This window comes from Hypanus sabinus, chromosome 14 (assembly GCF_030144855.1).
Source record: "Hypanus sabinus isolate sHypSab1 chromosome 14, sHypSab1.hap1, whole genome shotgun sequence".
Classification (NCBI taxonomy): Eukaryota; Metazoa; Chordata; class Chondrichthyes; order Myliobatiformes; family Dasyatidae; genus Hypanus; species Hypanus sabinus.
The window spans coordinates 42,757,787-42,773,929 of NC_082719.1; the positions used below are offsets into that span (position 1 = coordinate 42,757,787).

The following is a 16,143-nucleotide window of genomic DNA, read 5'->3' on the forward strand; positions in this document are numbered from 1 at the left end:
TCCCTGGTAGGGTGGCAGGAAGATGGGAGTGCATGAAATGGAAGAAATGCGGTTGAAGGTAGCATTGATGTGGAGGAAGGGAAGTTCCTTTCTTTGAAAAAGGAGGGCATCTCTTTCATTGTAGAATGGCAAGCCTCATCCTGAGAGCAGATGTGGCAGAGATGGAGGAATTGAGAGAAGGGTCAGATGTGGCAGAGATGGAGGAATTGAGAGAAGGATCAGATGTGGCAGAGATGGAGGAATTGAGAGAAGGTCCCAATGGTTTGGCATCAGGATCACTGGACAACATTTGCTAAGTTTCCTTCCAATTCACTGCAATCAGGCTCCTGCACTCACTTCTGATTTACTGGGGTCCATTCACAAGCTTTCCTTAAACTGACAAGAGTCCCATTTCCCCATACTCTCTTTAAATTTACCAAACTCACCAAGAAGTTTATTATAATACAGCATCACATCTAAAATGACAAATGAAAAATATACTGGATATAAATACGGATTAATATCTAATAGTCCAGAAAATCTATTAGTCCAGCACCACAAAACATGCCAGATTATCTGTCTTACTATGCCGAGGCCCGTTATGTTAATAACTAAGTAACACACACAAAATGCTGGAGGAACTCAGCAGGCCAGGCAGCGTCTATTGACAAGAGTTCAATTGATGTTTCTGTCTGTACTTTTTTTCCATAGATGCTGCCTGGCCTGCTGAGTTCCTCCAGCATTTTGTGTGTATTGCTTGGATTTCCAGCATTTGCAGATCTTCTCTTGCGTGTTAATAACTAATACGTGTATTTATCAACATGTCGTTTGCATTCAGTCAACTTTTCCAATTATAGAAGCATACAAAGGAATTTTGATGCAGTGCATCTGTTTCAGCTTTTCCACATAGCGGTAGTGCAACCAATGGAAAGTTTGTATCCCAACATTACAAGGAATAGATACAATTATGTTTTATAACATTTTCAAGAAAGATGTCGTTTGTTTTGACCGAAGGACTGGCTGAACTTATGGGAAAATTTTCTTTTTATTGAATCCAAATTCTATAGTTTCAGATGTCACCACAACAGATCTACAGCAGATGCAATCTCATTAACACTCCACTCACCTGGACAATAGAAACACCTATGTCAGGCTCCTATTTGTTGATTACATCTCAGAATTCAACACAGTCACACCCTCAGTTCAAATCAACCAGCTCCAAACCTGGGCCTCTATACCTCCCTCTGCAAGTGGATTCTTGTCCTTGACTTCTTCAACAGGAGACCACAGTCAGTGCAGATTGGAAAAGATATTGTCTCCTTGATGTACTTCAAGGATGTGTGCTTAGCTCAGTGCTGCACCATCTCTCCGCCCACGACTGTGCAGCTAGGCCCTGCTCATATAGCATCGCTAAATTTGCCAATGACACAACTATTGTTGGCAGAATTTCAGACGGTGATGAGGAAACGTACAGGAGTGAGATAGATCAAGTGGTTGAGTGGAGTCTCAACAACCTTGCACTTGTTAGCCTGAAAGAACAGTCTACAAATCAGTGAATTCGAATGAACTGACGACAGAGGAAGCAGGCAGGCAGGCAAATTGTCTTTGTTCCTGCTGCGTGTTTAAGGATGGAGGGGGGCCATTTTGCTCTCCATTTTGTGAGCTTGAAGTGCTTGGCTTGATCAATGTTTTAAAGAAGACACAATGATGCTCCAGGTAATCTGCGGGAGCAGAGATAATTTCCAAATAAGTTATTTGTGAGATGTTCTTTGGTTGGATATAACATGCAAGTTGGTGCCTACATGGAGTGATTCGAACTGGTTGCTGACTGAGAACAAACAGTCATAAATTATTGACAGTCACTTGATGGAAAGAGGGCAATAAATGGATGCTACCTTGGAGCAAAGCCAATAACAAGGTGTTAAAGGGTAAACACATAACCTCTGGCCAATGACACTGGAATGCAATATTTGACTTGATAAGGAATGGATATAAAAGTGGATGCTTCGTGTGTGCTAGCAGCAGTAATTTCAAAAAATAACTATCGCAGATACAAGCAGAGTGACCCTGCAAGGATCACCTGGCGAGTAAATTGGGACTATGAGGAATGCCTGGCCAGGATAGACTCCTTTGCCCATGTAATACCTTTGCTATTCTTTGACTATTCATGAGAGTCCAGGATACTTAGCGGGTGTGCACACAAGGTATTTAGTGTATGAATTCATATACTTGTTAATTTATACAATAACGGTATTCTCGGTAAATACAGATCCCTCTGTGCCTCGCTGATCATTGCTACAAGGGGTATCAACATCTCTGAAGATCTATCCCGGGCCCAATGGCAAAGATCTACCCTGATGTAATTATAAAGAAAGCACGACCATAGCTATATTTCATCACGAGCTTGAGGAGACTTGGTATATCACCAAAAACTTGCAAATTTCTACAGATGCACTGTGAAAAGCATTCTAACTGATTGCATCAACACCTAGTATGGAGGAATCACTGCACACAGGAAAAAGCTGCATGAAGTTGTAAACTCAGCCATCTCCATCATGGGCACAAGCCTTCCCAGCATCAAGGACACCTCCAAAAGGCAATGCCTCAAAAAGGCAGCATCCATGGTTAAGGGTTCCCATCACCCAGGACATGCCCTCTTCTCATTGCTACCATCAAGGGAAGAAGGTACAAGTGCCTGAAGACACAGATTCAACATTTCCGGAATAGCTTCTTCCCTTCTGCCATCAGATTTCTGAATGGATAATGAACTAATGTAAACTACTATACTTTCTTTTCTTTGTTCTCTTTTTGCACTATTTAATTATTTAGGTCTTTTTTAAATTATGTATTGCAATGTACTACTGCCACAAAACAACAGAATTCACAACATATGCCAGTGATATCAAACCTGATTTTGATACTGTTTCAAAGATCAGTGATATTTCTTACTTCATGGATGCTACCCAGTTTAATTGTCATTCAACCCTGCATGAAAATCCATGAATACAGCCAAATGAAACAGTGTTACTTAAATGTGCTGGTATTTAGATTTGAGTTATTAAATCATAGAAAGGACAGAGCCAGCACCAACAATCAATTATCCAGTTATCCTAATTTTATTTTAATCCCTTTTGATTTATTTCTAAATTCTTCTAGCATTCTTATCAACAATCCCCAGATTCTACCACTCACATATACGCAGGCAGTAACCTACAGTGGCCATTAATATACCAGCCAGTACCTCCTTGGGACTTGCAAGATACAAGAATACCCCACTGAAACCTATATGGTCACAGGCCAAAAGTGAAAACTCCACACAGACAGGATTGAGATCAACAGCAGCAGCTCTACCAGTTGTACAGTTTTATTTCAGATTTCCAGCATATACATTCTTCTTCTCCTGCAATTTAAGCTGCTCCAGACTGTATAATTTATCACTTTGAATCAATAACATTTAAGACAGCTAAAAGCATGAATACAGTAAAAGAAATTCTAAAACAAGATAAAATGTTGGAGTATGAAGTACAATCCTCAAAAACTTCTAAGTACTGTATTGTCCAAACCTATTAGAGACAGGTTTAAATTTTAGTGTGTATGAAAGAAAACTGGACAAAGAGCAAAAGCAAAGAGTGCAAAAGAAACACTTATAATACACGATTTACTTTGTCTGCGTTATCCTCAGTCTGGCTTGGTCTGATGGCTGCAGATGCTGGAATCTGGAGCAACAATCTGCTGGTGGGACTCAGCAGGCCACATAGCATCAGTGGGAGGAACAAAATTGTCATTTTTTAGGTCAAAATCCTGTGTCAGAACAGATGCAGATGCAAGATTTTGACCCAAAACTTTGGAAGGTTATTTCCTCTCACAAATGATGAATGAATCTACTGATGTTTGCTATTTAGCAGTTTGGAATCAAGAGTTTCAATTAAGCTCAATCTAAGCCGCAAATGACAGATTCTTACTGACTGCCCCTAATACCTTGATAGTACAAACAAAATCCTCAAGTTCAAATCGATCTAAATTACTAAAAGAAAGATTTACATAAATATTAAACAACCAGAAAATTTAAAATAAAGATAAAATAAAAATACAATTGTCCAGGCTTCACACACAAAATGCTGGAAAAACTCAGCAGGCCAGGTAGCACCTATGGAAAAGTAGAGTTGACGCTTCATCAGAACTCAAGCTTGTCCAGGCCTGCTTCTTCTAAATCCTTTTTTCCAATATAAATGAAATTAATGGGACTGTATTTCTTATGCAAGCAATCCCTAGGGTAAAGCTAATCACCCTGAATAAAAGTGCATCACAACTTCCTTGGTTCAGTATATTCATGCTCTAGTCTAGGATTTAGGATCTGACTTCAGTTTTTCCAATGTGGGAGCATGAAAGTCAGAGACAAGTCCAATACTAAAAAGGATGTTGCTGACAATTTTCTAAAGAATTGCCAACCAGAAGGTAATAGATTTTAGCCCAGTACTTTTCAGAGGCCTCTTGGTTACAAAGCAATGCTGCCACACCCAAGGAAATTCCTACCCAAAGGTGGCAAGCTGGTGCTTCTCCCCCTCCACTCACTATTCAACAGAAATTCACCAGTGATCAAAACTCTTTTCCTCTCACCTGCTGCTAAACTTCTAATTCACAGTTCTAACAGAAATCAGGGTTGCCCTCTGCAACATAACAAAAGGGTTACTTTATTAAAGCCTGGCTTTGTCCATTGTACAAAGGTGAAGATGTGGGATTCAAATGCCAAAAGTCGCACATCACTTAATAGTTAACTTATTCAGTTACTGCAATCTGGCAACAATAATATTAGCGTAAACTTGGAATAAGCTTACCCTTACAGGATTGCATATTCTGAATTGCTGTGACAAGCAACTGCTTCAAATTGAGCTTTTGCAATTTAGCTAAAATGCCACTGGAGGGCATCAAAGCATTTATAAATACAAGCAGTTAGTTCATTTCAGCTAGTGAAATAAAATTTAGATATAGGAGCCTACGTATCTGGGAATTCTCAACCCCCATACAACATACCCTAATCTGAAAAGATTATGCTACTTCATTACTTCTGACTGGATCACCAATGGTCACCATGATCCTAAACTGGCATGGTGATCTGACATGTGGTGATCCTGATCTCAAGGCTGTGCTTGCAAGTTCTCTGTGATTTTCCCCAGCTACCTCATTTTTCTGCCTCACATAACTCAGATCACTTTTAGACAAGATCCCCTACAGGAACAGGAAATTAAGATAGTACAGGAAAAACAAGGAAATGAACTGTAGAACCTAAACACAGCTGAATACATTGCCACTAAATGCTCTAAAACAAACTAATGATCTTGAGAGCTAAAAGCAACTGAATATATGGCCACTGAAGATGTGGCAGAAGTGAGTGGGATGAAAAATATCTTGGAAGAATACAGTACTTTGACTGCTGTAGCCTGAGATTATAGAGATGGGAAGGGTTACTTTCACCAAATTGAACAATTTTACTATTTGTCAACTCTACCTTAATTTTATGCATTTACTTAATAAATTAATTAAATCCAGAGTCCTTCAATAGGAAAATATCATAATGTGTTTCATAGACTAAATCTTCAATCTACTTTCATTAGTTCTATAAAACAGAAATTCAGTCTCTTAATAATATATACACAGCATGGCATTAGAAATCAATTGAGCATTGTTGATAGAGCATAGTCACATGAAACAACTGATGCTAGAAACTGAAATTTTCACATAGCAGGCAGACCACTGACTCAAGGCTGTGTAAAATTACCATTATATTCATGTGGACACTGAATGGCTCCTCAATATGCTGCATCAATATGGGACATAGCAAATGTGACATGATCAAGAGGCATCCTGAAACTTTGAGCCAAATGTACCAAAAAAAATGAGACAAAAGGGCTGTATTATCAAGAATCAAGTCAATCTTTGAGAGGCCCATGGAAACTTCGAGCTTCAACACATTGATGAGAAAAGGATAAGGGAAAATAATGGATCATGCTACTACAGGGAGGTATTTTTAAGGTACTAAATCAGTGAGAACAGCCAGTGAATGGGAAGGTATGGATGGACCAAGCACTGGGGGACCTATTCTCTTTAGATTTAAATCTGCCATGGTTGAAACAGGCAACAATGCCAGACTGATTCAAGCTGACAGGGATGCCACAGAAACTCAAATAATATGTTACAACAGTGATGTGCAGAAGAGCATCTCTGAATGCACAACACTTCAAACCTAGAAGTGGATGAGCTACAGTGGTAGGAGACAACACCAGGTTCCAGTCCTGTACCTAATAAAGTGGCCACTGTGTGTAATTACTTTTCCAGATAATCACAATAATTCAATTTACCACAATAAGCATTCTATTACCATTTTCCCAACAGAGCTGTAGTATAGTCAAGTAACTTCTCATTTTAGAGGTACCTTACATTTCATTTTTGACATACTTAAACATTTTTAATAATGGTTTGAAAGTAACACTACCTTTGTATATTACTGTCCAACATAGCTTGTAATGCCTCAGCATTGGCTGTAAAAGAATAAAAATAAAATAATTCATGATGTTTTTTTATTATATAGTTAACTTACAAATTCAAACAATTCCTAACAAATGGAAACCAATGCTGCAGGTTAAAAATAATTGATGCATAGGCAAGGCAGCACTATAATATAGAACATGAAAACAAAATAAAGGAGCAGTATTTAAAATAAATTGTAGGCTAGCTTTCTATTATACAGGTCTTGAGCTGCTACTGTGTATTCGCCCAATTAATTATAAGGCTATACATTTTAAAGCTGACACTGAAAGTAATACACAAATGTAAAGCACAGCGTGGAGTCAGAAACATACAAATTATAATTCAATGATTTGCCATGATCTCAGAATGGCGGTGCAGACTCGAGGGGCCGAATGGTCTACACCTATTGTCTATAAAGGAGGAAGAAAACATTAGCCATGCCTACAATAGATACACATCACCAGTAATCACTGATCAGTAACTAGGGAGACATAATGACAATCTCCAAAGTTGAAGATGACAAGAAAATTAAGTACAAGACCAGGGCAGATGACTCTCAGAATATCATAAGTGGACCTGCTGCACCATCTGCAAGGAAGCGGAAGCGAGGCAAGCGGGCAGGGGTCCGTGCCAGGCAAAAAGCAAATTCTAGCTGGACAGCCCTCCCACCCATTCTGCACTCCAATCTCTGCTCCCTGGACAATAAATTGGACTACATCCGACTCCAACAAAATACTCGGAGGGAGTCTGCTGTGCATATGTTTCCACAGAGACGTGGCTCACTGATGGAATCCCGGATGCCGCCGTTCAGCTGGATGGGCTCGCCTTGTTTTAAACAGACAGGGATACAGCCCTTTCCAGTAAGACTTGTGTGTTTACATCAATACGGAATGGTGCAAGAACTCTGTGCTAATTTTCAGATACTGCTTATCGCTAGTGGAGTTTGTGACTGTTAGATGCAGACCATTTTATTTTCCATGGGAACTCACCACTGTCCTCATAGTTGGTGTGTACATTCCACCCAGCACTAATGCTAAGGAGGAGCTCTGTAAACTGCATGGGGCTATTAGCGAACTGCAGAACGCATACCTTGATGGGCTGTTTATTGTCACTGATTTTAACCACGTGGACCTTAAGTCAGTGCTCCCCAAGTTCCATCAGTATGTGGACATTGCAACAAGGGGCAAGAACGCATTGGACCTTGCTTACACGAACATCCCCGACGCGTACCGGGCAGAGCCCCGCCTCCACCTCGGTTACTCAGACCACATCTGTGTTATTCTAATCACAGCTTACAGACCGCTCGTCAAGTGCTCCAGACCAGATCTGGAGCAGGTGAAAAGCTGGCCAGCAGGAGCCAGCTCTGCTCTTCAAGTCTGCTTTGAGCACACTGACTGGCACATGTTCAGGGAGGCTGTAACCGATGGTGACTCCACCAACTTAGAGGAGTACACGGCATCAGTGACCAGCCACATCAGCAAGTGCACCGACGACGTCACTGTGTCCAAGACCATCACTACATGCGCTAACCAGAAGCCATGGATGACAGTGGAGGTGCATGTGCTACCGAGGTCCCACGTCTCCACCTTTAGAGCAGGCGACAAGGCAGCCCTAACAACAGCAAGGACCAAACTGTCGTGGGCAATCAGAGAGGAAAAGCGTGCACACGCCCAGCAAATCCACAGCACATCCAGGACAGCGGTGACATGTGGCGCATGTGGAAGGGCATTCAGGACATCACTAACCACAGGACATTACCTGATGTGCGAGTGATGCCTCCCTCCCAGATGCGCTGAACAACTCCTACGCTCATTTTGAGGCAGAAAATGACGTGGCGGCGAGGAAGTTCACCCCTCCTCCAAATGACCAGGTGCTGCATCTCACCGTGGTCAATGTGAGAAGAACCCTGTACAGGGTCAACCCACGGAAGGCTGCTGGACCAGACAATATTCCTGGTAGAGGATGTGCAGATCAGCTAGCAGATGTTCTCACTGACATCTTCAACATCTCCCTGAGCAACACCATCGTTCCAACGTGCTTCAAGGCCGCCACCATCGTCCCCATGCTGAAGAAGTCTTCAGGGTCCTGCCTCAATGACTACCATCCCGTTGCTCTCACATCCATCATCATGAAGTGCTTCAAGACGCTCGTCATGAGGCACATCAAGACCCTGCTGCCTCCCTCACTGGACCGCCTGCAGTTCACGTACCATCCCAACTGCTCAGAAGACGACGCCATTGCCACCACCCTCCACCTGGCCCTAACTCACCTGGACGAAAAAAATCCGTACGCTTGAATGCTGTTCATAGTCTTCAGTCCAGCATTCAACACAATCATCCCTCAGAAGCTGACTGGAAAGCTGAGCCTACTGGGCCTGAACACCTGCGCAACTGGATTCTAGACTTCCGGACTGGGAGACCTCAGTCAGTCTGGATCGGAGGCAGCATCTCCAACACCATCGCACTGAGCACGGGGGCCCTCCAGGGCTGTGTGCTCAGTCCACTGCTGTTCACTCTGCTGACCCACAACTGTGCTGCAACACTCAGCTTGAACCATATCATCAAGTTCACCAATGGCACGACCATGTGGGTCTCATCAGCAAGAACGCTGAGTCAGCTTACAGAGAGGAGGTGCAGCAGCTAACGGACTGGTGCAGAGCCAACAACCTGTCTCTGAATGTGAGCAAAACAAAAGAGATGACTGTTGACTTCAGGAGGGAACGGAGCAACCACTCTCCCTGAACATCAACGTATCCTCAGTAGAGATCGTTAAGGGCACCAAATTTCACAGTGTTCACCTGGTGGAGAATCTCACCTGGTCCGTCAACACCAGCTCCATAGCAAAGAAAGCCCAACAGTGTCTCTACTTTCTGCGAAGGCTGAGGAAAGTCCATCTCCCACCCACCATCCTCATCACAATCTACAGTGGTTGTATTGAGAGCGTCCTGAGCAGCTGCATCACTGCCTTGGTTCAGAAATTGCACCATCTCGGATTGCAAGACCCTGCAGCGGATAGTGAGGTCAGTTGAGAAGATCATCGGGGTCTCTCTTCCTGCCATTACAGACGTTTACACTACACTCTGTATCCGCAAAGCAAACAGCATTATGAAGGACCCCACGCACCCCTCATAAAAACTCTTTTCCTTCTTGCCATCTGGGAAAAGGCACCAAAGCATTTGGGCTCTCACGACCAGACTATGTAACAGTTTCTTCCCCCAAGCCATCAGACCCCTTAATACCCAGAGTCTGGACTGACACCAACTTACTGTCCTCTACTGTGCCTATTGTATTGTTTATTATTTACTGTCATGCCTGCAGTGTTTTGTGCACTTTATGCAGTCCTGGGTAGGTCTGTAGTCTAGTGTAGTTTTTTTTCTGTGTTGTTTTTACGTAGTTCAGTGTAATTTTTGTACTGTTTCATGTAGCACCATGGTCCTGAAAAACACTGTCTTGTTTTTACTGTGTACTGTACCAGCAGTTATGGTTGAAATGACAATAAAAAGTGACTTGACTTGACTTGACTTGAATACATGGGGATGGAATGGGAGATCATCAGACAAACTCAAGGGGAACAGAAAGAGAGTGCAAAGGTTCTCTGAATCAACTTCACCCTCAAGCAGATTTTCCTTTGGGATAATTTTGGGTGTGATTGTTCTTCAAAGTATGCAGCTAGAGCCTGAAGTATGGACTGCTGGAAGGAGGGGCAAAAAAGTCTGAAAGAGCTGTAGATGAGAGAGAGGGGATTAGATAGTTAATATTTTTATTGACCTAAACTATTAAGAAGTACGTGGCCAAGGCAACTAAAGAGAGCTTGTTCACAAATCTGAAATAGTCACAATGATTAGTGAAACATGTGGCTCATTTTTTTTCAAGCTATTAATTAGTTGCACCTTAATACTGATAACTCACCAGGATTTTTCATAATATAATGCACCATTTGTCCAACGGTATCAGCATTGCATTCACTGGCATCATGCAAATCTAAAATAAAATTTTAAAAAATCATATCTATTTGGTCAATCTGGAAAACATTATATTGCAAATGTAACATAATGATATCACTTCATCATGGAGCAGATCTTCCATTGCCCCAATATTCCCAACTGGTTGCCTGCCTCTGAACCATGCTTTTAGTTTTAGCCTGACCCAGGCACAATCATCTGCTGGGAGCTCAGCACTCAGTACATCATTGCAGAATAATGCAACCTCTCCTAGCATTTAGCAGTCAACTAGAAAAGCCAGCAACACTCAACTTCAGGCTTACCAGATGTCAAAATTGTCAGTTATTGAAGTCTGTGAATGTTCTAAAATCACCAAGTTAAAAAGTGTTTAAAATTTTAAAAACACACACACAACTAATCAAATAAAGTGCTCCGCTTATATCTCTTCTAGTCATTTTAATGGAACTTCTGAACGTGTGCCAGCTAGATTCGATGAGGAGTCCATTTGTGCAGTATAGATATGCTGGGACTAGGACTCTTGCAGAGCTGAAGTGGGTGTACCTGGGTACCTGGGTGTAGACCAGTTACAGAACTCATCTGTCAGCAGATACAGATGGATCTCAGCTAAGAATTTGCTCCTACAGTTATACCCCACAAGCTAGCATGATGTCTTACAATTATGGGTAGTCTGACAAGAGTGGTGAGTTCTGTATTTTTGTGCTCTTTTCTAGATTCATCCTACTTATTTCACATTCCTGTATGCTACTTTCTCTCCCAGATCATTCAAGATAGCTCACATACTCCTAAAATCTATTATAATCCAATGTGGTCTATTTCTTTCTGGATTGACACTTAATATGATATCGTGGTCACAATTAGCTAGACATTACTCATTAGTTTAACTAAGTAATTCAATTAAATACTCACCACCCATCTAGAGTTACTAATATAAAGTGGAACAAAAACATAATTTTAGAAATTTCATCCCTTTCCTCCATTTATATAAATGGATAAACCAATACTTTAAAAACATCAAAGATGTTATTCCGATGTTTTTTCTAATCCACCTGCAGATAAAATGCTAATCCTACTTGGAATAAGCAACACCTTATATTCCGTCTGGGTAGCCTCTAACCTGATGGCATGTACATTGATTTCTCGAACTTCCGGTAGCTGCCCCTCCCCCTTCGTCATTCCCATTTCCCTTTCTCACCTCATCACTTTACCTGCCCATCATCTCCCTCTGGTGTTCCTCCTCCTTCCCTTTCTTCCATAGCTTTCTGTGCTCTATCAGATTCCCCCTTCTGCAGCCCTTTATCTCTTTCACTAATAGACTTCCCAGCTACTTCACACCTCCCCCCTCCCAGTTCTCACCTACGACCTCGTATTACTTCCTCTCCTTCCCCCGCCTTCTTACTTTCTTATCTTTTTTCTCCAGTCCTGACAGTCTTAGCCGGAAAAATAAATTGTTTACTCTTTTCCATAGATGCTGCCTGACCTACTGAGTTCCTCCAGTACTTGTGTGTGCTGCCTGGATTTCCAGCATCTGCAGATTTTCTCTGTTTGTTACTCAATAAACAATAGACAATATGCGCAGGAGTAGAGGCCAATTGGCCCTTCAAGCCAGCATCGCCATTCAAATGTGATCATGGCTGATTATTCACCATCAGTAACCCGTTCCTGCCTTCTCCCCATAACCCTTGACTCCGCTATCTTTAAGAGCTCTATCTGTGTTTTTGTGATATCATACTGGAGGAACATTGTATCATTTCTTACATTACTAAATGACAATAAACAAGGACTGAGTGTCCTCACAATCTAACTCTTTCTTGAAAGCATCTGGAGAATTGGCCTCCACTGCCTTCTGAGGCAGGGCATTCCATAGATCCACAACTCTGGATGAAGAAGTTTGTCCTCAACTCTGTTCTAAATGGCCTACCAATTATTCTTAAACTACTAGTATTTTTCCTAATCTGGCTGCAGATTTTCTCATCTACTTGTTACTTAGGAATTGATGCACATCTCTTAAAAACAAAATCAGTTTCATTACTTTGACAGTGAGTTACACAACACCTTGAAAATTCCATCAAATTACACTCAGCTTGTATTTTCACACAATGTCTGTTAGTCCTACAGAAGGTTCTACAGAAAGGACTGTTTCCACATCAAATTTAGCTTCAAATCAAAAGTTCCAGTCTTCAAAATGCATAAAGACTACATGAACACCTTTACAAGACAGCTTGATATAGAAAACTCATCTCAAAGCTCATTGTCCATTAAATATTTCACAGGATTTTTTTTTCCGAAGTGCAAATAGGTGCGGTTGTCACATATTGATTATTATTGCGCTTACCTATCTCTGCCTCAGGAACATTCTCTTCACACACCGATTCACTATCCGTTGTGCATCGATAGCCTTTCTTAGCTAGAATTTGGCAAATTAAGAGCCCTAACAGACCCGTAAGAAAGAAAACAGGTACCAAAACAAATGCGATGTTCTCTGGATGCCCAGTATTTATCTTGGTTTGGTTGTTCTCTTCCTTGAAAGCATTACTTGTTAAAGGATCAGGAATTGGCCAGGGATCTATGGGAGGGGGGAGAAAAAGGAAATGTTATATTTCTCAATAAAGCACAAATTAAATTTGACTGGTACCCTTCCTCTTTTGCTCTAATTCCTTCCCTTTCGCTACTCTAATTACAACTTGATTCTGTACCATGTCATAAGCATCTTTAGCGTATTGCTCAGAAAATCTTTTCAAATTTGTATGTAAAAATCACAGTGTCTCTGAGGTCCTACAAGTTTGGCTACCCTTGTCCTATTCTACTGGAGTAGAAAATCTGTACCGTTCTCCAAAGAATCAAGACAGACCAACTGAAAATGGCTGAACATTAAAATACATATAGGACTACAAAGGGGCTCTCAATATTGAGTCTAAACCCAATGTATTCTCCTGTCATTGGGTCAAGGGCAAGTAAGAAATTTTCCTGGAGGTTGCCTTTAATTGTCCTCCTTTAGCTGATGAATCAGTGTTTAACCTGAGAGAATATGCTTGGAATGGGAGTAAGTACAAGAACAGAATGTAAGTTGGTCAAGTACTGAAGAACTATCCTAATAGCAGATTTTGTAGAAGCACATAATTCACTAAAGCACCCTACTACCCCCTCAAGATAGCAACAAATAGCAACCTGTTGAATTTGCTTCAAAAGTATAACAGACAGCATTAATCAGTAGAGCAGCAAGATAATACATGCTCAATATAATTTATGTATTTAATGCTTGCAGCATTTGTTAAAGGGAAGGAATATTTTACATATTATTTTATTTTTCTTACAAAATTATTACTAGTGTCAATGATGGAACATTAAATGTTTGCTTGTGCTTGGTTTCAATGTAGAGCAGTAAATGCTGGACTTGTCAGTACAACCACTCCCCACAACTATAAAATAATTCTGGATGGAAAGTGTGCCGCATGAACAAACGGACAGACACAGTTGTATAATTATAGAATACTTCCCACTTCATGTCAGCCATTATATGCACATGCAAAATGTTTTCATGCTAATATTTATTCCAAAACTATTCAAGATGAGCAAAATTTACTGAATGCCAGAGTTTAAAATGGCACATTGACCAGCAAATTACTTAACAGTATAGTATTAAGAGAAGGAACTGTCAATAACAACAAAGATAATACAGCAACAAGAAAATTAAATATAAAGTTTACCACCATCCTGAAGTTCTATACTCTGCAAATCAGATAGGCTGAGAGTGCTGAAAACTGAGCTAAAGTTAAGACTATTTTACACTATTTGGTAGTGGTATCATCTGGCAGGTCTTGGTTTGAAATCTTATTTGCAGACAAGTCTTCATCTTTACATTGAGACGGACATTAAAAATTCCATTAATCAACTACTGTACTCAAAGACGAGAAGTTTTATCTAACATTCTTCCCAACATCCTGTATTAACATATATGTCAGAAACATTCTTCCAAAGAATTATGCAGCAATTATAATGTGTGCAGCTCCAATGTTTATCTAGGTTAAGCAGCAGCACATTGGCAGGTGAAACAGTGATAGAACAAGTTCAGATACAAGACAGGTACATTCTCAAAGGGTCAAAAGATACCAAACCTAAATCCCCCTGTATAACAAAAGGAAGAATTTGATGAAATAAAGGATGTGATATATCAAATTCTTTAAAAAACAGCAAGAACAAGGCTGAAGAGAGCTAACTGGAAGGGCATGTGGAAAATTATGCAAATAATGAGAATAGCAGGGAAGGTAAACCTATGGCACACATGCCCAAAATGACACATACAAAAATTTTGTAGGCAGCTGTATGCAGTGCTGCCCGCTGATTCTGTAAAGACCACCCATAATATAAAAGACACATACTGATTGTCTTTACTGTTAAAAGAAACAGCGAGCAATTTTTTGCAACCCATAAACAGAGAGATGCTTTCACAGAGAATGCCAACTTGCTGCCAGCTAGATGGTTGCAAGAACACATGATGCCAGATGTTACATTTTGAAATCCTCACAGACCTGGTGTATACATCAGTATTTGGAGAGTAAACAGTTGGGTTCGCTCTGTTTATATTTTTTCTTCTGTTTGTGAGTGAACACTGGATTTTCAGCGATAAAACAGTAAATACTATAGTTTAGCACGTCCATGAATTTATTTTTTGCAATAAACATTTTATTTATATGTATTAATAAAACTATATTATTTACATTTATCAGCGAGATATTTTTAAAATTCTGCTTATCCTTTTCAGCTGGTTCAGAACATCAGATAAACCCCAGGAAAGAAACAAAAGAATGTTCAAATGATGGGAGAAACAGCATAGATTTTCAAAAATGGTGCAGTGAAAGATTTAGCATTATTACAAAGGGTGATAAAGCATTGCAACACACACAAAATGCTGTGGAACACAGCATGCCAGACAGCATCTATAGGAAGAAGTACAGATGACATTTCGGGCCGAGACCCTTTGTCAGGACGAAGAGTCCTTATGAAGGGTCTCGGCCCAAAACATCGACTTGGCCCAAAACGTCGACTGTACTTCTTCCTCTAGATGCTGTCTGGCCTGCTGTGTTCCACCAGCATTTTGTGTGTGTTGCTTGAATTTCCAGCATCTACAGATTATGCATCTTGTTCCAAAACAGTGATGTGCAGGACTTCCTCCAAAAAGCAAAATTATGATACTGCTCATAAATGGCTTTGCAATGTAAACCAACAAGAACAGGAAGAACAGAATTTCTAAAATTCAGCCACAAAAATGTAGTCAAATAATTTGATTACATTTATTTCCAGTAATTCCAACTCAGCTGCTGCTAGTTTTGAGGTTTTAAAGATTATTGCTCAACATGGAAAACAACTCAGTGATTGGAAATACGTTATAGAATTGTGGCTAGAGTATGCTCCTTTTCTTTTTAGTAGTTTTCCAGAAAGAAAAAAGAATTATTCAGCAAATTAATGATTTTCCAGTGAGCGGAAATACAGTAAAATATAGAATATTAATGAAGGGAACAAACATAGCAAAACAACTAACTACACACATTAGTTGACATAAATTTCTTTCCATTTGTGCTGATGAGAAGACTGATGCTACATCATTAGCTAGGCTTGCCATTTTTGCTTGATTTTGTTGAGCCAATGAAATATGTAAGGCAGTCTTAAAAGAATTATCTGTT

At 40.4% G+C, this 16,143-nt stretch overlaps 1 protein-coding gene across 1 annotated transcript in view; it reads right to left on the reverse strand.

Annotated features, from left to right (window-relative positions):
- The window catches only part of LOC132404682 (RELT-like protein 1), a 68,405-nt gene that overhangs the window by 20,085 nt on the left and 32,177 nt on the right, over positions 1 to 16,143 (reverse strand). Inside the window, exons 2-4 of the mRNA XM_059989025.1 lie at positions 12,798 to 13,028; positions 10,413 to 10,484; positions 6,470 to 6,515 (exon numbers count right to left, since the gene is read on the reverse strand). Coding sequence (XP_059845008.1) covers positions 6,470 to 6,515; positions 10,413 to 10,484; positions 12,798 to 13,028 — 349 coding nt within the window. The remainder of the gene's footprint in view (positions 1 to 6,469; positions 6,516 to 10,412; positions 10,485 to 12,797; positions 13,029 to 16,143) is intronic.